The sequence below is a fragment of the Ixodes scapularis genome, unplaced genomic scaffold, assembly GCF_016920785.2.
Source record: "Ixodes scapularis isolate PalLabHiFi unplaced genomic scaffold, ASM1692078v2 PGA_scaffold5__190_contigs__length_132052651, whole genome shotgun sequence".
NCBI lineage: Eukaryota > Metazoa > Arthropoda > Arachnida > Ixodida > Ixodidae > Ixodes > Ixodes scapularis.
In genome coordinates this window covers 88096484-88120406 of record NW_024609880.1, presented here as the reverse complement: position 1 = coordinate 88120406, position 23923 = coordinate 88096484, and the positions used below count along the sequence as shown (strand labels likewise).

At 45.9% G+C, this 23923-nt stretch overlaps 1 protein-coding gene across 1 annotated transcript in view; it reads right to left on the bottom strand.

Annotated features, from left to right (window-relative positions):
* The window catches only part of LOC8034764 (transformation/transcription domain-associated protein), a 127152-nt gene that overhangs the window by 26629 nt on the left and 76600 nt on the right, over positions 1–23923 (bottom strand). The window contains exons 55-64 of the mRNA XM_040207274.3: positions 23223–23417; positions 21427–21587; positions 17452–17563; positions 12885–13199; positions 11503–11749; positions 8813–8932; positions 7922–8070; positions 3197–3504; positions 2731–2820; positions 2363–2456 (exon numbers count right to left, since the gene is read on the bottom strand). Coding sequence (XP_040063208.2) covers positions 2363–2456; positions 2731–2820; positions 3197–3504; positions 7922–8070; positions 8813–8932; positions 11503–11749; positions 12885–13199; positions 17452–17563; positions 21427–21587; positions 23223–23417 — 1791 coding nt within the window. The remainder of the gene's footprint in view (positions 1–2362; positions 2457–2730; positions 2821–3196; positions 3505–7921; positions 8071–8812; positions 8933–11502; positions 11750–12884; positions 13200–17451; positions 17564–21426; positions 21588–23222; positions 23418–23923) is intronic.

Here is a 23923-nt window from a genome sequence, read left to right as displayed (position 1 = left end):
CGGGCTCTTATCGGCTGATTGAAAGAAATAGTGGGTAGACCTCAAAGCATCTAGCATTGAGGTCTATCCTCTATCCTTCCAATCAAAGCCAATCAGAACTCGGCGTCGTTCTGATGTCACTGCATCCCCTGCGCAAGAAGCAGATGACTTGCTCTCCGCATAGGGAAAAGGCATTCCTTCCCGACCTGTTGTAGTTTTGAACTGTGCTTCTGAGAAACACTGGAAATACAGCGCATATAGGCAACATTACCATTAAAGGGAGATGCAAATCGAAAAACGGCAATATTTTGAAAAAAATTGATTTTGCGTTTCACGGTGCTTTATTATTTTTGAATCTTTATATTTATTTAATGTATAAAAATAATTAGTGCTGGTTATGATTGCTAAATGAGTCAAATATGCATTTGAAGACCTTCAGGCAAACCACGATGGTATGAATTTTGAGCAATTTTTCTCTGCGTAGCTCTTCAAGTTGTGACGCCGCCTGCTCTCACATTTACGTTGACAGGTAGGCCTAGCTGTCTCCTCTCCATTGCAGACTTCTGTAACTTCGATTTCTCACAGAAATTTATTAAAATATTATTTTCTGCACTGCGAATGAGTATAGCTACACATCTGTGGTAACATTTAAACACGTTTTTCTTCTTGTGTCATTTTGGGGCATCTTCACAGTTTGTGCATAAGAATTTCTGTTCTCAATATTGTCCAATTACAACCAAATTTGGCATGCATATACTTTAGAATATGTACAATTCGACTATCTGGGTTTGGTTAGAATGTATATATATATATATTTTTTTTATTTATGAAAAATTTAGGAAACGTTTGGTAGCCCCTTGAATCGACATTTTTGCTATTTCTTTATTTTACCATGAAAGAAGCGTCACACACATTATTTTTGTGTTTCATTGCACTCAGTGGTTTAAAAGGAGCAAATTATTTTATTTTACTACCGTAATATCCCGAGTCATCGCCCATCCCCGAGCCATCGCCCACCCCATTTTTTGGGCCAATATCGATTTCTGAAAAAAACACCGAGTCATCGCCCACCCCTTCAAATACCACAGCGCGGACTCTGCGATCCGCGAACACTCATCCTACCCGAATGACGCGGCCGCGGACCTTACAGTTGGAGGACGTCCGTGACAAAGTAAAACGAAGGAGGGAAAGACACTTCTTTTTGTTTACGCATTTCCTCCGTGAGCGACCCCAAAGTGGTCGTGTATCCGTGCAAAAAAGAAAACGATGGAGATAACAAAATAAGAGTTTGTTAATGTTACCGCGGAGTGTTAGGTCAAAGTCTGTCTCCGCCGAAGTAAGGTCACCGCGAACCCGCTCCTTCTTCCCGCCCGTCGCGACCGCGGTTGTGCACAAAGCCAACGCGTAAATAAAGCTTTGCTGGAACGCCCTACACAGACGTTTGCAGAGCGTCTCAACCGTGCATTGATAGCCCGCCGTGCACGGACGCACATACGTACGCACCAAACAAGAAAGTTGCGCAAGAGCTTGCAATTGACAAGGCACCCGACGCCAAAGTACTTGCCAACGCGACCGCCGGCTTTCACCGCTTTCCCAGCATTGCTCTTGGTCGCTTCTTTGGTCCGCTCGCTCGCTCGCTCGTTGCGCCTGGTCGGTTTTTCTATTTTCTTGTAGACTTTTCTTTCTTTTTTTTTACTAACTAGGAGAACATAGTGGTGACTTTCTTTCACGGAACAAACGTTCGCGCTATATGCAGATCGGCGGTGTTTCTAGCGCGTATGCAAGCAACGGACTTCGCTATAGTAAAATATTCTTTCGTGAGCATTTTTTTCTATAAAACAATGAAACTAAATCGAGTTTTGAGTTCGATGTATCTCTTGTGCATCAGCGCTAGATACGCAGAGAAAAATAGGCGGTTTTTTCCGCTTTTTTTCAAGTGTTTGTGCTCACCCACCGAGACATGGCCCACCCCACTTTTTTAATGAATTTCAGGCGGTAGGGGGGTGGGCGATGACTCGGGATATTACGGTAGGTGTTTTTAATGCATTGCCATGCATCACGTGTGCACAAAAACATGGTTTTTCTGCATGTACATTGCATCGAGAACCTAAAAAAAACTAAGTTATATCAAATCTAACACCAGATTTATAAAAAAAAAAAAAGATAAAACATCATAAGCTGTAAAACTTTCATTTTGTCTATAAACTGTCCATAAAGTACTGCTTTACAGGCAGCTTCTATAGGCACATTTCCAGAGATCAGCTGCCATTGCACTGAACCGGTGCTGCACCCGTGCATGGTAGGTGGAGTGCCGAGGCACCCTCAGCATGCGGAGTGTTAAATAAAGAAACAGGTAGGTGGGGAGTATATTTTAAAAACACACCTTTGGGAGGAGAAACTCCCCTGGAAGGGCCACTTCAGCTGTCTGCTGAGAGAAGTTGCTGAGGAACCGGCATTTCTCCTCAATCAGCAGCGACCTGTCATTGAAACAATGTGCTGTTAGTAGCAGGCAACATTGCGTGGCTCGCTGCACACACCCCGTGTAACATATTGTTCAGGCTCCGTAACAGCTGCCCGAGTAGTACTAAAGCAGCCTAGCTGACTCCGATAATTAGTGCAGCTGTAATTGGAAACAGATTTAGTGCCCCTCTCAGTGTGAACAAAGGCAGTATTTCGTTTTCCTACACATGATGACGAAGTCACAAAGAGCTCATCTTGCAAGGTCAGGCAAAGCATGCTTTTTAAACTTACTTAGGCAGCAGCTTGGTCTTGGCTTCCAAGATTTTGATCCACTTCTTGAGTTTGTTGATCAGGTTGTGAAGCTTCATAGCACCAGGGACACTGCAATAAAAACAAACAAACAACTTAATCATCGATACCTGCTATTCTTACACTAAACTAAGGTTGTACGGATATGGCAACTTGGAGTACCGATCACGTTAGAATACACCATATTTTTGGGACTGTAGTTCACACCCGCTGTATAGCCCGCAGGGGCAAATTTCGGTTGAAAAACAGTTCTTCTTGGCGCTTAGTCAGCACATAAAAAACTTTTCATACATAGCACATGTTGACAAGTGCCTGCTTTATTAACCCACAAAAAAAGCTGAATCATATATGAATCATCATTAACATTCTCTGTAATTAACACAATTTGTCAAGTCTCGTCCTAATGAACAATCTAGAGAAAACAAATCCTTGTACAGTGCGTTCCTACCTGAAGTCAAAGTCTGTGGTGAACTGGCCCTTCATCTTCTGGAAGACTGGGTCCTGGGCAGTGGCCTGTGCCCTGCGGGCCAGGGACTCGGAGGCGGCATTGGAGAAGGTGGTGGACACGCTGGACACATTCTCGATGCCCACCCCGAAGGTGGACACCAGCTTCTTGAGGAAGTTGAGGGTGTGCGGGGTGACCGTGGCTTCCGACACAGCACCCCGGTTCTCGAAGGCCACCGCGTGGCACTTGGCCAGCCCCTGGCGAAGCTGCCGCAGAACCTCCTCGTACCAGTTCTCCCGGAACCACACCATCTGCGAGGTGGGGAAGACACGGCCCGGCTCAGGCAAAGCTCCAGTGACACTTGGTGCTAAAGTGGAATTTGTGTTTCTCTTTTCATGAAGACAACGCAATTGAAGCACTCTAAACATCCTAAAAAATAACAAACTACAATTCATATGCGGCTCTTTTCTTCCCTCATTAAAAATGAAACCACCTATCACGAAAGGCCTCCTTTCTGAGATATAGCTAAAAAAAAAAGAATGTTGCAATGTGCAGTTGCATTTTAGTAAAAAAGGCCACACGTGGTCATCATTTTTTTTTTATTTTTTAGGTCAAATTATCACCAGGAAAAGGCAACTTACGCAACTACTTTAGCGTCCCTTCGGTATACAATGTGACCCATATACAACAGCTTCCCTTGGAGTAAACTACTTTTAGCGCAAATGTATACAGTCGACTTGCGTTAATTCGACTTCGGTTAATTCGACTTATATCGTTCAATTCGACCCTGTTCAAAGGTCCTGGCAAGAGCCCATACATTTCTATGGAAAAAATCATGAGTCATTCCACTCGGTGAAGGTTAATGACCAGCAAAGCTGTTTAGCACACAACACAGACCCGCCCCGATGGGCCTGAGGAAACTAGACACGCGTGACAGGACCACCACCCCGAGAGGGCGGAAGGAAAGGAAACTAGGCACGCAAGCGCTTAAAACGACGGCAGAGAGAGGGAGCGGTGCGAGAGTGACATGGCCGATGGGGGTCACACAGCGAAAACTCTTCGAGAAACCTCTATTATCCACCTAAGAGTCTACTGATCTTGAAAATGGTGCCCACTGATAACTAATCTACTGAATAGAACTACAGTCAAACTCGGATATATTGAATTCAAAGGGGATCATAAAACAGTTCAATATACCAATAATTTTATATACAAAAGTATGTTAAATTAAGCTCGAGTTGAAATTTCCTGGCGCCTTTGCTAATACCGAAGGTCGCGACAAATGGGAGCTTACCAAATAGGGCATTCAAGAACCGCTAAATACAGTACAGCATAGTTGGCGGAGACCGCAAACGCGTTGTGATGTCGCCTTCTGGATTTTTATCCTCCCCTGGAAAACATGGCGGCGCTCGGCGCATGTGGCAGAGGGTAATCGGAGAGTCGGGGAATTGAACGAAAAGCCTTTTATAGGTGCCCGATGACCTCTCAGACTTCGAAAAGGAAATCGTCAAACGGTCAAAACAGCTGGGTTTGTTGTCTGTGTATCGTAGTTTCGGTTGTGAAACTGCCGGGGCACCGTTGTCTGCTTGAAGCGATAGGCAGCGGTAGCATGGCACTCAAGCAGGAAACCGGTTTCCCGGTACGGTACTTCCCGCGATGCCAGCGCCCCTCTCCTCGCTTCGGGTCGCGGAGACACATTTTGGAGCGGAGGCGCGAAAGAAACTCGACTCTCAGGAGCCCTCAAAATTTGACGTCACTCCACTGGCGTGGATCGCATGAGAACTTCAAATTCGGCATTTAGAAATCATTTTTTTACTTCACAAATACTAAATTCCCAAGTTTCGAATTTTTAGGGTAATGCCCAGGCATCATTTTCAATCGTTTCAAACAATAAAAAAAAAATGACTTTGATGTGTCAGTGCCCCTTTAAAAGGGATGCTGAACCGAAATCTGGATTCCCCAAAACACGCGGCAAAAGCGTGCAACGGGATGCTACAAACACCAAAACATCACTCATACGGCGATATCTCAAACAGATGACCGTATTTTTTAAAAAAGGAGGCGCATTTGGCAGGAATGTTGACGTCATGTTTTTCCGAGAAGGAGAGGGAACGGCCTCGCGTCTTCTCTGCCTCGCGGCCTTGAGGGAGCGAAGCGAAAAGAGGAGGAAACTCGGTATCTTGACGTCCCGCGCCTCGGCCTGGTTCAATCTCGACTTCTTTTTTTCAAAAATACGGCCGCCCATTTGAGATATCGCCTTACTAGTAGTGTTGTAGGGATTGTAGTGCCCCGCCTACATCTCCAGCATTATTTTTATGAAATCCAAATTTCGGTTCACCATCCCTTTAAGCAAGCAGCAAAAAAGAAAGCTCACTAAATTCAGGCAACAAAAAAGAAAAGAATAAAAAAAGAAAGAAAGAGCAAAGCAATAACAGCAAAAGAAAAAGGTAAACAATGATAAGGCGGTCAAAGAGCGATTGCACAACCGTTGTTGTCGACACACTCGACTTGCCGAAGCCTTTTTTTTTTTGTGCTTTCTGTAAATGAGTTAATTTTCGCAAGGACCTAATTTTCACGAATTTCGCGAATCGCCTACAGTTCGCAAAAATAAGTCCCGCAAACAATTCCGGTTAAACGTAAAGACATTGGAATCTATATTGAGATCTCACCGCGTCGCGAAAATTAGAACCCGCGAATTATTCCAAAGCTTCAGCTTTGACCTAAATCACGAAATATTGAACCTGCGAAAAATAAGTCGTTTACAGTATTTTATTTTGGGGCTAGGGAGTTACGCAGCATCAGCAGTGTTTGGGGAAATGGCGCAGCCTACAGTTCGTTCCGACAGCAAGCACTCCCTGCTCTCCCTACACGTGCATGCGTGCCATTCCCCTTGCATGGGAACTACAACTTAGATTATCAAGATTACTTTCACTTCAATACATCTAGGGTCAGAAAAAATAAACACAGTAAATCAATCACTGAAATAAAGTGCAGGACTGACTGTTACGAATACTCTTATTTTCCTCGTACTATCCATGCATGGAATGCGTTACCCGAGCAAACTGTCTCTTTAAATTGTTTGACACTGTTTCTAGCATTGATAAACGAATTACCAGAGTTTTGAGGTTTCAGGCCTTGATACCCCTTAAAAGAATATTCTTCTGCTCTTCGTGTGTTCGTGATTATATATGCGAAGTGTTTTTTTGTTTTGTTTTTGCTTTTCTGCGCCACCACACTCTGCGCTTGCTTTTTCGTAAAACTTGATCGATGTATCCCTCCTACCTTCGCTGCTCCACGGCGGCCGGTAGTATCAATAAATAAATAAAATAATAATAAAATTTTTCATCCTGCACTTTTTTTTCTTTTACGGTTTATTTTTTTTTTTTATTTTTACAACTGCTCTTTCGTTACCTATCTTCTAGCGTGCATGCTGGCTTGGTGGCCTGCCAGCCACGCAAGGCAAGCAATGTGCTCGCCACCAGCGCAATGAGTTCTTTTGCTATATCGACCGTCCTCGCCATGGGAGTTGAAACAAAAAGACAACGCTCCTATACTATTACATGCGATTTTCAAAGGGCTGCTTGGATTGTTTGATGCATACAATAATTCTAAATACCTGAGTGTGATATAACCAGGCTCGACTGCATTGCTAAATTACCCAATCATCAAGGAGAATGCAGGGAATGTTGTTCCACATGCTGGAGTCTGCAGCAGTAACTGTTCTAAAGCAAAAGCATAAAACAAACGGCATCTTGGCCGCACGTTTGTCAACGCTTTGTTTTGGTTATTTACTTTGAATCTTTTATATGGGGAAGGTGAGTGCCTGCAGTTGTTACTGCATATGAAATATCCACGGAACCCTAGCCAAACAGCTTCGCTATAAAAAAACTCGTTATTTCTATTCTAAAATATAAAATATTGGTTAATTTGATCTAGAGAGAACTGGCACTGGGCAAGTTACAAGTGCAATCAACCGCGCGTCAACAAAAAAAATTTTTTTTTTTTTTTTAAATTTTGAAGTGCGCGTTGATTTGTGAAGAGAGAGAAAAAGAGAGCAAGGTTGAGACACGGCCGGGTCTCAACACAAAACAACCACTGCAACACTGCTGCAGAGCAGCGAGCGCTGCTCCACAGCAGTGCAGCAGCGGCAGCGCCGGTGGTGCCACCGCCTCACTGATAACATGAAAGACGTACACCGTCCGGCGGTGTGCGGCGGCTCATTGTAAAAATTTTAGCCCACCTGATCTAAAGTGCTGGATATTCAGAATTTCACACGCAGCTTTCAAGTCAACTTTTGGATAATTCAACCCAATTTCATATGTCCCTGTCAAGGTTGAATTCGGAAGTTGACTGTACATAGAAATCATCACATTTCACAAAAGGTTTACCCTGCATAAGTGCTGATTCATTTACACCCAGTGACATAACGTAGCAACCAAACATCAGTGGTTTCCAGTTTGTTCGATTTTCCATTGACTTCTAGCTCTAGTTCATCTGCCTGAAAGCAGACAAACTGCAAACACCAGTAGCCGCGTATGGTGCCCGAGCCAAGTGTGAAACCTTGTGCTGCCTCAAGACAAATGCCAATGCTATAGCTTTTCAATACATAGTGTGGCCCAAAATTCTCGGCTACCCGTAGTCGCCAAGGGTTAGCGGACATTCTCGCGCAGGAATCGATGGGCCAAGGGCCCCCCTGGTGCCTAGTAGTCGTGATCCGGAACGGCCTACCTGATCGACGATGCCCTCCAGGGAGGAGAGCACGGTTGGGTGCAGGTCCCTCTGCATGTGCATGATCTTGCTGCAGCGCCACATGGAGGGCGTCGCACGGATCGGGCCGGACTCCCCGCCCGGCTGGCCGCCCTGGGACGCCCCTTCTCCTGCACGTGCGGTTAGCCAATCAGACCGTAACCCCCCATCTTGCGGGGAGTCGGCAAGTGCAAAGACATGAGATGTGTGCAGTTGCAAATTATCCGAAACATGGAATCAAACTGGGGCACTTACAATGCTTTGAAAAGGATGTCAATGCACCATATATGTGCACCTAAGGCAGAGCTTCAGTTGATATACTCTGCCTTTAATTCATCCCAACTAAACACAAGCAAATTAATGAAAATTGTATTAACAAAATCCCAGAAAGAGCTGGCTCCTTACAAGAAACGAATAGGAGAGCCTCACACGTTGAATATTTTCAACAGCCATCGAAGAAGACACAATCGCAAAACCTGCTCAGAGGGGCTCCTCAAGACAGCATGCTACTATTTTTTTTTAATCTGTCGCAGCACGATTTTTAAATGGGCCTTGCCTCGTTAAATTTTTGTTTCCAGACACTAAGCGAATAAGATCATCCAGTTATTTCAAAGCACGGCACATATATTCTAAATTCTGATCGGAATAAGAAACTTTGTTATTGGTGGACGTATAATTCAAGAGTGGCCAATACAGAGATTTTCTAATATTCTCACTGTTCTTACTGCACTGTCTGTATGAAAGCTGGAAGCGAGGAATTCTCAAGTGCGGCAGCTTAGACTGGTTCTCTTTTCCTTACGACTGTGACACCGTCAACTTCTACAGCATCACAGTCGACAAGATGGGGCTTGGTCCAGATTGCTGGTAGCTTACCCGTGGCCCCTCCTTGACCGGTGTTTGGGGAGGGGGCCTCCCCAGATTGGGCCCCTTGTCCCGACCCATGGACAGACCCTGGCTTGCCCTGCTCGGGGCCCCATTCGCTGCTGCTCTTGTCTGCACCAGAAAAGAGCGTGCCGGTAACATCCACAGCTTAGCCGCTTCCCTTAGGTCAAAAAGCGCCCAGTATGGGCTCATGATGCAGTGATTTCACGAGCGTGCAATCATATTTGAATTTGAGTACAGTTGAGAACTGGATCATGACATTCCATATATCATAGCCCTCCCAAAAGCTGGACACTTGAAGCACTTGGGTCCTAATGAGGACAAGAAAAACACTTCCACTACTGTCAGTCACGGTGGGAGTTCTGTGGCGTTTTGGCCTCGAGGGACAGCAAACTACCTCGAATGACAACAATTTCCCCTCTTGGTGTTGTTGCAATAAAATAAGTTAGGAATGCTACGCACTTCTTTAATTTTATGCACAGAACGGGGGTGACAGCTCAAAGTTACGTGTCAGTGCACGGCTCAACGATGCTACCATGGTATTAAAGGGGAGACCCTGGTCTTTTAACGTTTTTCTTGTGATTTCTGATTTAATTTATATAAAATTTTCAAGTCTACCCTTAAGTTCTTGTGCCAGGCACAAATATAAGCTCAATTTTCCTTCCTATCTATTATAACTTTCAAGAAAACCCAAACTTTATCACAAATGTTTCGGTCCAACTTTTTTTTACAATACCTCTATCAAGAGGAATGATGCAAAGTATGTCCGTATGTCCTACAAACAGCAAAGAGTGCAACAAAACCATTACTTTATTTTAGCATTATTCCAAAGAAAGTTTTTCACGAGTTGAAACTTTTTTTGCTGATAATTAAAAATAAGTCATTACAGTCTTTGCCAATTAGAAAATTTTGTAGTTAGCATTTCTCAGAAACAGCAGGCTTGTTGCTCTTTGGTTTATGAGGTAGTAGACCTTGAAAAAAGTATTGGGATCCAAGTTTCTAAAGATACAATGGGCAAAACTTTGTGTTGTGACGAAAAAATGAATTCTCAGAAAACAGGAAAAGCTTCTCAAAACGTGCTTATAAACAAGCTGGATATAAAACTCTGAATCAATGTAACTATATAAATGTGCACTTCCTGAGTATATTACTTATAATACATGTTGTACGTGACTTATAGATAAAAAAAAAGTTTTTAAAAATACCTTTTAAAACATTTTTGAGAGATTTTGAGTATTCGAGAAATGTCAGACGAAACTCCGAGGAACCCAGGTTGGGAACCTATGCATGAGGGATTCTCAAACTTCTCAACCTTGAGGAACACCTCTCTCTTTCTTGATTGATGGTCAAGGAATTCCCCTTGGCCTTGGCAGTGATGCACAGTAAAGCAGTGCAGAAGCCTAGAGACCTCATAAAAAGTAATCTAGATAGCACGGCACTGCTAATGTGAAAGGACGATCGCCAAACTTTTTGTTTTTGTCCTAAAATCAAAAGGCCATCACCAAAACCACTACTGTGGCGGGGAATTGCTCGCTGGGTTCCACTACGGGCGGTAAAACTTGGTACCCACGAATACCATTTCCAACTAAAAGGCAGAAGGCCGCTGGTGCCAAGCTCGTTGTGACAGTGAAGCGTTTCGCACAAAGCTACACATCAATGAATGTCTCAAATCTTCTGAACCAGCGCTTAAAAGGGTTATGACACGAAAATTAAACGGATAGATTATTCTTAAAATGGAATGCTCATAGGCTACTTAGTATATACACCAAGTTACGCAATTTTTAGAGCTCTGATAATTGCAATATTCAATTTAAGAATGTTTATAATTTTCACCTGGCAACAAGGCAACACTGCCCAAGTTAGTCACACCATGGCGTCTATAAACCACATGATCATGAACACTCTCATTCTAGAGACCCCCATGATCGCCTAAGCTCTCCTCGCCGTGGTACGATCAAAACCGCTCACGCAACTCGGCAACCCGAACGCTATTCTCAATCTCGCCCCCAACCCGTTGACCTTCCACCCTGCATGCGTCTGTCTGCGAGATATTCCCGGATTACGGTGACCACGTCAAGTTCGTCCGTAACTCGCCATCGGGTCACAGTCAATATGAACTGCTTACAACAACTCTTGAGAGCAATCCCTATCATCGCTGCTGCGATCAATGTCGAACACCTTGACAAGGCGAGCGATGCCGTAGACGTAATTGTCACGGACCAGATGCTCAAAACGCGGATGGTAAACGAGGTAGCTGGAGCTCGAGACGTCAAGAGAGCCAAGTCTGTGAGTGCGTGCAAGGGGACGCTGTACGAGAGGCAGGCTACGTCACCAGCCTCCCAGCCACGGCGGCCTTTTCGAATGGGGCGGATCCGAGGGACTTGCATACAAATCGATTTATCCACAAAACTATAGCGCCATTTATAAAAAAAAATATTTAGCAGGATTATAGGAACATACAATGGGTCCTAGCGGTATAGTTATCACATATTTTATTTTCGGCGTGTCACAACCCCTTTAAACTGCAAGAACGCTTCACCGAGGGACAGGAATGATTGAGCGAATTTGGGAGCCAGGGGAACCCTCAAGGGTGCTCCGAGGTCCCTGGATTCCAGAGACCTAGTTCTGAGAACCCGTGCGTTACAAAGGGTTGCCCTCTGTCGCCAGAAGAGGAGGCTCACATCGCTCCCGCTGCTCGATCTTGAGGGTGAGGTAGAGGGTGCGTATGGGGAAGTAGACGGCCTGCGGGTAGACTCGCCCGATCTGCACGAGCAGATTGAGTAGGAGCCGGCCCTCGGCGCGCACCAGGCAGGTGAGCAGCTGCGGGATCCAGGGCAGCCACTGCATGGGTGGCACACCCGCGTTGTACTTGTCCGCTGCCTCCGCCAGGGTGCCCCGCTCGTCGTCGTACGTCAGCAGCCACAGCACCTGCAGCGAGCGAGGGGGTTAATCTCGTACGCCGGGTGCGAGTGCAAAGGAGCAGAAGACACGACGTGAATCGCGGTCATCAGTTGGGAGTACGCGTGCTTAGGGACAAGCCGAAAGAGGCGTTATTTTGGCGTTCAGTATGAAAGCGCTGAAACATGGAGTAGTGTGAAGTTGCAACCGCAAAGAATGAACCTAATAGACTAAATAAACAAAATCCCGGAGTGAGGTATTAAGAAACTTACCATAGAGCATATGGTGGTTACGTTTGGCAATAACTACAGTCAGTGACAGGTTACGAGTGCAGGGGCAGCTCCTCGCACCTCTCTCCACTTTAGCAGAGCGAATGCTGAAGAGGAGGTCACCTCATCTCCAGCACTCGCTCTGCTAAAGTGGAGAGAAGTGGGAGGAGCTTCCCCTCAACTCTTACCCTGGCATCGACTGTAGCATAGACAAATCCCACAAATAAGGTCCCCCGACTTTATCTAAAGTGTTTATTTATACACTTCTCCGAGCCTGGGAGACACTGCGCATAATGCACCTCCCTGGCCTTATCCGTGGGCACATTTAAATTTGTTTTGGTCCCAAGGGGACGCTGTCTTCCTTCTGCTGCTTCATGCTCTGGCCATATGCCCTCGAACAGCCTTCATCTACTCATATCGCGGGAGCTGTCTTGACACATTAAAAGTGGTGCAGCTCGCAGCTGCACTTATATAGGAGTCTACGACGTCACATCACTGGAGGTTATTGTGCTATTGTGTGATGAGGTCGTGAGATTACCTGACGAGGTCATGCCGATTGCCTACACACTATAATTTCCCATATGGAGGAGCTTTAAGTGCTCTTGTTAGTGTCATCCATCTGGTGCAAAGTATTGAGACACAAATCGAAAGGGCTCGGATTCGATTCCTGTGTCAGAATGCCCTACACTCCTCGACTTAAATTATCATTAACTAATGATAATTAATTTATGTCACCATAACTGCGCGACGGGTTATCCTGACACTATTTCGTCACACAATGCTTCTTGTGGAAACAAGCCCTATAACGCATTCTGTGTTAACACACCGCCTGCAGTGAAACTGAGCCTAGAAGAAATGAACGAAGGATAGCCGGTAAAAATAAAGGCCGTGCCCACCTTTGCGAGGTACTTGCGTGCCTTGGGCTCGTTTTGGTGCCGGCAGGCGTGGAGGAAGCAGGTGAGGGCACTGACCCCGAGGGGCAGCTGGCGGGCCTCCCAGCGGTCCCGGGCAAACAGGGTCTCCAGGTAGTCCCCCCAGAGGGCCCAGGCCTTGACCAGGGTGTCGTGCATCTGCACTGCTGCGCTTAGGGCCTTGTTGGCCTCCTCCGACCGGCCCATCTGGCTCAGGAACAGGCCCTTGAGCGCATAGAACTCCGCCGTCATGTCCTTGGTGAAGTACTTGAGGTTCGTGGACTCTATCACGTCCAGGCCCTGAGACACGCGCGGCAGTGGCGAGAGTCGTTGGTGGAGGCGACGAACTTCACACGCTTCCTCCATTTCGGCGGTAAGCTCGCGCAGACTTGGCTGTAGTCGCTGACAAAGTGAAAATGCCAGGGCGTGTCTTCGAAAGGACCGGCCTCCCTGTCATTCTCACCTTTTCAGTGACTACAGTGTTGCTTGTGAGGTATGCCTCTAGCATACCGGCACCCTTCTCCCCCCCCCCCCCAGAACCACCATTATGATGACGGTTCAATTGCATCGTGTGAAATGTTGCTTGTGAATGAGCCAGAACAGTCTACACCGAGAGCTTGGCTAATGGGCAGAGCCTGTAGTTTGCTAGAACAAATTGACTTCATGATGACCTCATGACGTGTTATATTATCGAGAGACTGTCTAGGTTTGGTTTGCGTGAGCAACACAAGATGGCAGAGGGAACATACCATTTTCCCGGTTGCCGGACTCCCAGCCTGTAATGTCCTAAACATAATTTCCTACTATTTTGCAAAGTTTTCTCGCGGCTTTCAGTTCCTGACATCATCGGCACAGTCTGGAAATTTAGATGCTGTCGGCGATAAGCCGGCCAGAGCGGTTGACGAGCAATCTCTACACTTTATTTCACCTTAAAGGGTAACTCCGGTCACAAGACTAATCAAAGTAAATGACTGATAAAGATTTACGGAGACTAAATACGAGCACTGCCAAAATACCGCACTAATAAAAAACCGCGATCCACTCTAAAATCAATGTTACAAATGCTACCACCAGTTTTTAAGCGGGCAATCAGTGGGTTAGCCGTTTGTCAAGCAACCTTGTGCTTTGATGTCCTCTTCGTTTTTAAGGACTTTTCTTGTTTGTACTGCCACTACTTTCGCCAAGTTTTTCCGCTGCGTTTTCAGCCGTCCCAGTGGAAGATTTCTGCTTGTTATGTTATGCTTTAGCGGCCCTCGCTTTTCAGTCGACAACTTTATGAGTGTGTATTAATATTTGCTACAGATATTTGATATCTGCAAAGGAGAGCAGTAAAGCAGCCATAGCGTCTTACCTGATTGATTGAAACTGCTCTTGCGGCTAGGCCGGTCGTAAGCTTTGCGGTACCGCAATATGTACAAACTTTGCGTCACACGATGGCCATGCAGCTAATCCTATGGGTTGCTGTCATGCTTGAGCCGGTAGTTTCGATTTCACCGTGGACCCCCGAAACAAAACTTTGAGATACGATAGCTACAAAACTACACAAGGCAGCGAAAAGAAACTGACACCTTGTAGTTCAGGGGCATTTCCTTCACTAAAAACCGTCGTAACCCTAAAAACGAGAAAATGTACCGGAGTTACCCTTAAGTCGACGCTACAGCCGACGGCACGAGCCAATGGGACCAATCAAACAGCATCAAAGCGCGATATAATGGCATTCATCATTCCCTTGTACATGTTCCTTCATCGGCTAAACCAATCAAAAGCAGTGAATGTCCTGTGACTTACGCTTTTAGTATCTGTGTATGGGGTTGAATGTGTTAGAGCCTTTGACTGTGCTCTGGCCACAAGGCTGTGAAATACATATTTGCACCATTTTGCTTTCCTTCTACTTCTCTAAACACGTTTTAAAATCAACCAATAGTGGAATTTGTCTTTTTTTTACTTTAGGGGTTTGGAGTTTAACCATTTTATTTTTAGAGTTATTTGTATGAAACTTTCAGAGTACACTCATAGCACACATATAAAAGTAACTGCTAAGTTTCATAAACCTGTGTCCATGGGTTCTTAATTTACAAAACGTTTTCAATGTAATTCACTTGCTCCCTTTATCCCAGGCCTGGAGGAATAGCAAAACATGGTGGGAATGTGAAATTTATTTTAAGCATTCCTGGATAGACACCCCAGGGCATAACAAAGCCCCTTTTATTAATTTATTTAAACAAAAAAGTTTTTGTGCAATATTGACTTTCATGTTGTTGGTCATATCCTCATCTATCAAATTTAATTTGAGTATTATAAACTTTTAACAAAATTTTCTAAAAAAGAAAGCTTGTCATGCTCTCACAAAGTTATTTAGGAATGGAATAAAAAAGACATGCATGCAAATTTATTAAACAGTTCCCGGGATATTGCTGAGATAAGCGCCAATGCCAGCGCAAAGATTCATTTCGAGAAAATGGCAGTTGAAAGTTGCACACACATTTTCAGCATTTAGCCAGTTGGAGCTATTCTGCTTGCGATTTTTGTTCTCGTACGGCAAAGAGCTTGTGGACACAGTACTCATGCATATAAGTCATCATCCACGGTGTATATTCATTCATTTTCTCTCGGGCGAGCAATGTGGCAACCGAAAATCAGAAAAAGCGGAAGCGGATTGTGCCACGTGAAACGGATTTACCCCGTGAAACAGCTGGAAGTGTTCTTGCAGACTTTCTTTTTGTTCCGCTATTGTATTCGCTTGGTTTGGACGGCTGAAGGTATAGATAGAAGAACCACAATCTCAAGTAGCAACGCGATGAGCATCAGTGTCCCACCACGCAGAGGCGGGCCGTTGATGCCGCTTCTGATGGTCGCCATGCAAAGAAGCTCGCATGGACTGCTTTTGTGCATCAAATGCGTGCACCATCTACTACTACATTCTCTGCATTTTATGAGGTCATGAAACATGCAGGCAAAGTACGCAAAACTGCTAAAACAAAGGGCTGCAAACGATCGTAAAGATGGCAAAAAGTATAGTAGAGTTGACAAGGCGCGGGAGCAAGCAGACGACGCAAGGCGAGGCGGCGAGGCCCCAAAGGCGCGGTAGCCATGGCAACAGAAGGAGAACAAATGTCGTACAAAATAGTAGTCGCACATTCCCCTGAGTGGGTGCTTTGGCCAATCACTGCTTTGCAATCTTGAGGCGGAAAAATGCCAATCACACCAGAACTCTGCGGTGGACACTACTTTGAATGGTGGCAAAAAGAAGAAACAAACTTCGGCTTCAAAACAAGACCAAGATGGCGGCCATTTGCCAAGTTGAAAGAGAGTAGGAATCGCTCAAAGTACCGCTCGATTTTCCTTCTTTAGTGTGATTTGGAAGCAGCCGGGACATTGTAAATATTTTTTACAGCAAAGCTGTCTATGGCTAGGTTTTGGCGGATCGTCTCCGGCGACGGACCGAGCGTAGACCAACAATTTTCATATGCAACGATGTATGCCCCACTTTATACTCCTCTCCACCGCTGCCATCTTGGTCTTGTTTCCCGAGTGATGCATACTCCTCCACCACGCGCGGCGTCTCTCTCCCTCGATATTGCGCAATGCCCCGCGCTTTTCGGCGGCCATTTGTGCGGTGAACTAGAGCCTGCGTCGCGATTGGCGTAGCCGTGCTATAATAAAACGTCATTGTCTCCACCCACCAATCGTGTGTGTTCTTTGTCTGTGAGGTAGAGATCGTGCCACTGTCCTTATCAGTTGGACTTCAGACTTCACATGGGTTACACCAGTGGTGTACGTTCCGAAGAGGAGCAGCGGGAGTACGAGGACTGTCGGCGCACCCAGAAGTGAGAATGTGCATGCCGCCAATGTGAAACCGTTGTTGCTGCTGCTCCCAGCCCGGCAAGAACTTCAAGTGCCGACTAAGCTCCCCCGACGAAGACCTCACCCGCGTCGAGCGCCAACGCGAGCAACAGCGTCAATTCACCCGGCGCTGTCGAGCCAATGCCACCGACGATGATGGAGCAAGAAAAGCCAAACGCAAGTGCGACGCATATCACCACAGCGCCAAACCATAAAATAGCAAATCCCCACTAATAGCTAAACCCCAACATAGCAAATCCCGCCAGAGCTCCAGGTTCGCTGGATTTCCCTCTTCACGGGGTGGATAAGGTGTTGATAATTACAGAGGACATAGTTTATGGAATATACAATAAAAGAAAGTTGTTTTCGAAAAATCAACTTTTTCACAATTTTTTGGCTTTCAATACTTGCATTCCCCCCTCAAGCCGAACTTGGCGCAGGTGTGGCGCAATTCTAAGCAAAAATGGAATTTTGGCATAAGATGTAGCAGACTTTTGTTCATGGCGCGATTTGGCGCAGCACTTCCATCACTGCAGTCACGGCTATGAAATATGACTTTATGCATTTTAAATGCAATGTTTAGGAGTCGTGGCAATGTTGGTTTACTCTGTTCTCCTCTGGAGATGGCTGACTGTCAACGGCCTTTCAGCTGTTTAACATTCCTACAACAAGTCTATCTGACAACAGAGTGGGTTGTGGTGAAGCTCACCTCCTGCAGTTCGTTCTTGCCCATCATGTTGGACATTTGGAGGTAGCACTTGACTTGCTGCCGAATCTTCTGGAAGCAATCCACAATGGGCACGCTCGGGATGGTGTGTATCCTGCAAGGACAGCAACAACCGGTCACACCTCCGTCTTGCACGTCATCCTAGAACTGTTAGGTATATTGCACAAAGTAGTGAAGACCAGAGCTGCAAAGGTTACCCTCGAGAAGTGACAAAAATGCAGTTCCTGGATTTTAAATATAATTAGATTAGTAATTACAAATAAAGAAACAATTAGCATTGATGCCAAGACTGAATTAACGTGATTTCGTGTATTCATTAAAATAACCTTGAAAAAAAAAAAAAAGCCTTAAGTTCACTAAGTGACAAGTTACTTCAAAAGCATAACTATTAACTAAGCTATAGTTACTAAAATTTCACTGTGCCTTTGAAAGTATGTGGTGAATGTGATTACAAGTAATTACACTAACAAATACTTTCAGTAACAGTGAAATACTACATGAACAAGCTTCAAAGACAAGAAAAAATTTAGTAATCCTGTGTTCATCCACAGTACAATTACAGTAACAGCTGCAACAGGTCACGGCGAAGTCGTTTGGCATTGGCGTCGCGTTCACGCACCGGCAGTGGAGTACGTGAACCGAAGCGTTTGGAACAAAATAAACATCTGTTTTGTTCCCATTGCCTTTTTACAGCGAAGCTGTTTATGGCTAGGTACAGCGGAGCTGTAAGGGTTAGTTTCTCCAGTGTCGTGTCCGTAAACAAACAAATGTTGACACAAAACTCCAAACACCTACCGCCATCTATGAGCGACGGCGGTAACCAGACAACCGGCTTGCTGGTTGTCTGGTTGCTGCTGTCGTTCGTAGATGGCGGCAACATTTTCAGCCTTTCCACTCTGGTTTTTACCAGAGTAGAAAGGCTGAATTTCTGTAGGCGTTGTCCCAGAAGTTGTCCTTGAGGTCGTCGTAGAAGTCACAACTCTTAGGCGCCCGTTCCCGGCTTGAGCGACGTTGCCGTCGCCGTCGCCATCGGCATAACCGCGCGTTGCATTATGGGACGTTTCCCATAATGACGTCACGAGGGTTACGAGGGTTACCGTCACGAAGGGTACCCTGCACTCTAATTCAACGTTACAGAAAATTGTAAACGTCTAATTTTTTTATAGTCTACTTTTCATCTCAGAGAGACCGTGCGGGGGGCATTTGGTACTAAAAAAACCCCAAGTTTAGGATGGGTTATTGACGCTGTGGCGTGGCTCAGTGGAAACGCACTCGCTTCACACGCAGCAAACACAAGTTCAATTTTAGCAGGCAACAAGTGATATTTTTATTTAAAAGAGCTGTGCAACGATTTTATTGTTATAGTTGAAAGAATTTGCATCCTCTACTTTTGACATTTCTATCTTGTCACAAAGGACAGAAAACACATCTTCCTTCGAAATGCTGTGATTCTGCCGCGTAATCGCGAGGCAAAAATCAAAATACTTCCCGGCCTGCAGCCGCGAGCAGCGGCCATGAGAACCATGCGGCATGGCATCAATGGGGGACTTGTAAAAATATAGGAAGTTGTGCAACTATTTACTCGATAAAAGGTAATTTTTCTATAAATCTTGTCCTTCCAACATAAATATAAATGCGTCAAAATCCTGGTACCATCGACAAAACTTTTATTATATGGAGTTTTAGTGGCGCCATCTATCCGAAGTCAACAAAACTGTCAGCTCTATCTGCTACTGCGAACAGCCGCCAGAAGCCGGAGGAGGACGGGGACAAAGCCTGACGGGGATGGCCAGACCCGGATGAGACTTTCCTCCTTTCGTCATGTTGATCACGCTGCAACAGTGGCCTAGAAAAGCACGTGGTCATGCGGTCGCGAGTGGGTGAGTTCTCGCTGCTCACTGATGGCTCTAGAGAGAGAGCTCCACCAAAACCCCGCGCGTCCCCCATTGACGTCACAGTGCACGTGACTCGGAATATGGTGAAGGAGTTGAGAGGTGCCGAAAACCTCAATCTTTGTCCATTTTTAAAATAAAAACTAGGACATGCAGGCAAAAGCGGTTTTTTGTTCTTTACTTCAGAAAAATCGAGACAGCAACTCCCAAATTATTTAAGGAAAGCACCGAAACTGTTGCACAGCTCCTTTAAGGCTTTGGCAATATCGACGACGGGCACCCTACATTGCCAACTACAACATCGACAAAACAACAGTTTGTTCAAGTGGTATTAAACTGTAGTGACTTTATAGCATACTAAAACCGTGAACTGACTTCTACAAACTCCCCCATTCAATGTTCGATGTTGCAAGAGACAGAAGCTGAAAACGGCAAACAGCGGCAAGACTGCAACATATTGCAAGGATGAATGAGTTCTAACTTGTTCACCCCCTTGGAGAGACTCATTCATCATTCGAATAGGCATGTGCGAATAGTTGATTTTGAGTTCAAAGCGAATAGTGGCTTTGGCCGAATATTTTCTAATTGAATATCGCAGGGGTTCTCAAAATGGGTTCCGCGGAACACAGGGGTTTTATGAACCGGTCTCATGGGTTCCACAAGCACCCAAATTACAGTACCCGCCCTCCACTAGTTTAGCCTTCCACGGACTGAGCCACGGATCGAGTTGGTGTTGCGGACAACGCAACTGCACCCTTCGCACTGATATGTATACTATATATCAGGGGTGGCCAAACCGCGGCTCGCGAGCCGCATGCGGCTCTTTGCTGGTCCAAGTGCGGCTCTTTGCTGGTCCAAGTGCGGCTCGCGCTTGGGGACCCCCCCCCCCCCCCCCTCCCCTCCCCCGCCCCTTTCTGCGTTTCTCGAGGAAAAAAAAAAAGAAAGGATTTCAGAATAAAGCACGGCTCGCGGTTTGGCAGCCTTATACCCCATACGTACAGTCGTGCAGCCTGTGACCCCATACGTAGTACAGTCAGACTGAACAAAGTTTAAGTTTGACCCCCCCCCCTTTCCGCGGCTCTTAGAAGTTTCGTGATTTCGTTTGCGGCTCTTAGGTCGGGTCAGCCTGGCCAACCCTGCTATATATACATATCTTACATTATGCCCCAGGTTAATCCCTCTGCCTTCTTTATCTTTGTGCAGTCCTCCATTTTGTCTTATTCTGTCAGTGCAATAAACTCTTGTTCACTATCTAAATGTGTTTATTGCCCAGTATTTACAGCTGGCAACCAGGGAGGGGGGGGGGGGGGGGGGGCAGGTTCCTTCGGACTTTTTGAGGCTTGCTGGGGTTCCCTCGGAACAGAAAACGTTCAGCCTTTTCACTCTCGTGAAGAAGGAAGACCAGCGGAGCTGTACACTATACATTGTGTGCTTCTTCTTCGTCATCGTCTGTTTTTTGCGCTGTTTCCTACGATGAATTCCCACCAACGCGCTCAACTATCCAGTCTTCTATTATAGCTAGAAAGGTTGCCGCCATCTACGAGCGACGGCGGAAACCATACTGGTTGTGTGCTTGCCGTTGTCGTTTATAGATGGCGGTAGCTGTCCAGGTAGGTTTGTGTCGACATACACGGACACGATCCTGGGGAACCTAGCCTTTAACAGCTTCGCAGTAAAAAGTTTGAAAGCTCCTGGAATATTGAAGAGTTACTCTAAGTTTTTCACTACTGCAGCATGCATGGCGGGCTAGCCCTGTTGAGCACGCTTCTTACCGAGCATTGGGGCACTGCGGGGAGGTAACACTTGCGGGAGCGAGCTCCGCGGGTGTTGCCTCCTCACAGTGCACCTGTGCTCGGTAAGAACTGTGCTAAACGGGGCCAACTTGCCGCGATCAACACTTGGAAAAACATAAATGTCGCAGTTCATCTTGAAGCCAATGTCGAATAGCATACTACTATACAAACATTCCAATATTCGTACAACACTACGTTAGAAAGAACGAGCCTCTCTGAAAGGTGAATGAGTTGGCAAAGTGTGTCAAGAAGGTGAGGAGCATGCAGCTTACCGGCTGAGTGAGTCAAGGCAAACGTTGGTGAGTCCATGCTTCCGTGCCACCTTGCCGTAGTGGATGATGGACTGGGCCGAGGCGTGCACGCCAAGCATCGCCTGGTTGGCCTGGGGCTCCGGCCCCGGCCCGGGGGTCGAGTCGTAGTGGTTCACAATGGCCTGTTGATTGCAAGACACTGTCAATCACTGCTTACTAATTGACCATTGAACGGCTTATCCCAATAGAGACTCCCTAAGGTCAACCAAGGTTTTAATGCAAAATTGCCTACTAACAGAAGCTAACTTAAATTTCGCACACGTTTCTGGTGTGGTATTACTGCCCCTAGGAGTGGGTAGGGTGGAACAATAGCCCCGTCCCCCCCCCACCTCCCTCAAAGCCCCCTTTTTCGGCCTTCACATCCAACTATTGCTAATTTCGCAACTTATTAAAAAATATTGCCAAAAACTGACCACACTGATATTTCATCCATGGTAACTAATAGAATATCACTCCAAATCGCAAAATTTTGTCCCGTGAAATATTCTCCAGTCCCACACTTTGCAAAATGTCCGAAAATATTGGGTCCACAAAAATGAAGTCGTTTGCACCATGTCATTTCAAATATCACTAGCCAGAGTGCGACTCTAGACCTCCAACATGCAGCTTACACTCCACGCCAACCTCCCCCGTTCGTACAGACATAATACCGTATTTACTCGCACAATGAACGCACTCGCGTAATGAACGCACCCCCCAAGTCGGCTCTCAAAATTTCGACTTTTTTTTTTTCACTCGCGTAATAAACGCAACCCCAACTCTGATGTCGAAACTTCGACCCCCTCCCCCCCCCCCCCACGCGCGCGAAATGAACGCACTTTTCTATCCTGGAGCAGCGAGGTCGCGAATGCATGGACAGCGTAGGCGACCAAAACGCCTTGCAAAAGGCGTTAAAAATATTCGAAAAGATCCAACGGAAGCAAGAAAAAAGAACATGGAAAGGAGCTTTTTTTTTTTTTTTTTTTGCACAGCGCAGTCTGGACTTTGGGTTCGCGCGCCGCCGCGCGCAAGGAGGTAAGAAAGAGAAGCGCTCTAAGCGAACGAAACAGCTTGCGAAAGGCGGCAAAAAGAAAAAAAAAAATATCACGGAACTAAGTAAAAACAAAAACAAAGGAGTTTTTTTTTCTTATTTTTTTTGCACAGCGCAGTTTGGTTAGGGGGGGTCGCGCGCAAGGAGGTAAGAAAGAGAAGCGAAGAAGTCCTCTAAGCGAACGAAACAGCTTGCGAAAGGCGGCAAAAAAAAAGAAGAAAACCACGGAACTGAGAAAAAAAAAAGAAAAGGATGAGCTTTTTTTCTTTTTGCACAGCGCAGTTTGGTTACGGGGGGGTCGTGCGTCGCGCGCAAGGAGATAAGGAAGATAAGCCGAGAGCCCTCGCCTAAGCAACGCCTAAGTAAACAAGACAGCTTGCGAAAGGCGGCAAAAAAAACAAACAAAAAAAAAACAAGGAATTAAAAGAAAAAAAAGGAGTTTTTTTTTTTTCTTGTACAGCTTAGTTTGGTTACGGGGTCGGGCGCCGCGCGCAAAGAGATAAGAAGTTACTTTGATTTTTCAGGATAAAAGGTCCGTTCATTATGCGAGTACGGACACAGAATTTTTACTTCGCGTAATGAACGCCCCCCCCTAACTTTGCATCGATTTTTCGGGAAAAAAAGTGCGTTCATTCTGCGAGTAAATACGGTACTCCTCGTCCTCCGCCCACGGTCGTAAGCACAAGGTTAAAGCATTTGGAGGCAGAATGGAGAGAGGGAGGCGTGCCTGGTAGTGGTGTTGCCGCCAGGTGAAGACATCGCTCCAGTGGGAGAGGTCATCGCTGAGCACGGGCAGGCGGTTGCGCCAGGTCTTGACAATGGCCCGCATGTCGTACAGGCTCGTGTTGCGGCCGGCGTTGGCCGGGAGCAGCCCCTGGTGGATCTGGGCTGCCTCCTGCAGCTCCATTATTTGCTGTGCCGCCTGTCATACGTGAAAGAAAAAAAAAGCCCAACTAAGTCTTAACACGCAATTATGTTTCCTTTCTTCTAAACGTATTTGGCCCCAGCATTTCCGGGTGTCGACACAACAAAATGCGTGCAGCGGCAGAAAAATCACGGTGCCAGAAACACGATTATCATACTATACTTTCCGATTCTAACATAACCTGTCTTGAGAAAAATATAGATAAAAAACTGCCTGCACATCAGAATTGGGCATGAAACTAAAATTGGGGGAATGTTAGGATCAGCACCCTTGGGTATAAAATTGGGATTCGCATTGGAATCTAGTAAAGACAGTGCTCCATGTCATCTCAACGCAGTATGCTGCCGGAGCTCCTCGCACAATTAAGTGACTGCGTCTAGCATCTCGTGTACAGAAGAATGAGTGCAAATGACGCACGGTACACTTTTTTCTTTATAATGAACTGCAGCGGATTCTACGAGCTGCCCCAGCCAATTCAGTGCTACGGGCCTGATGGCTCGTAG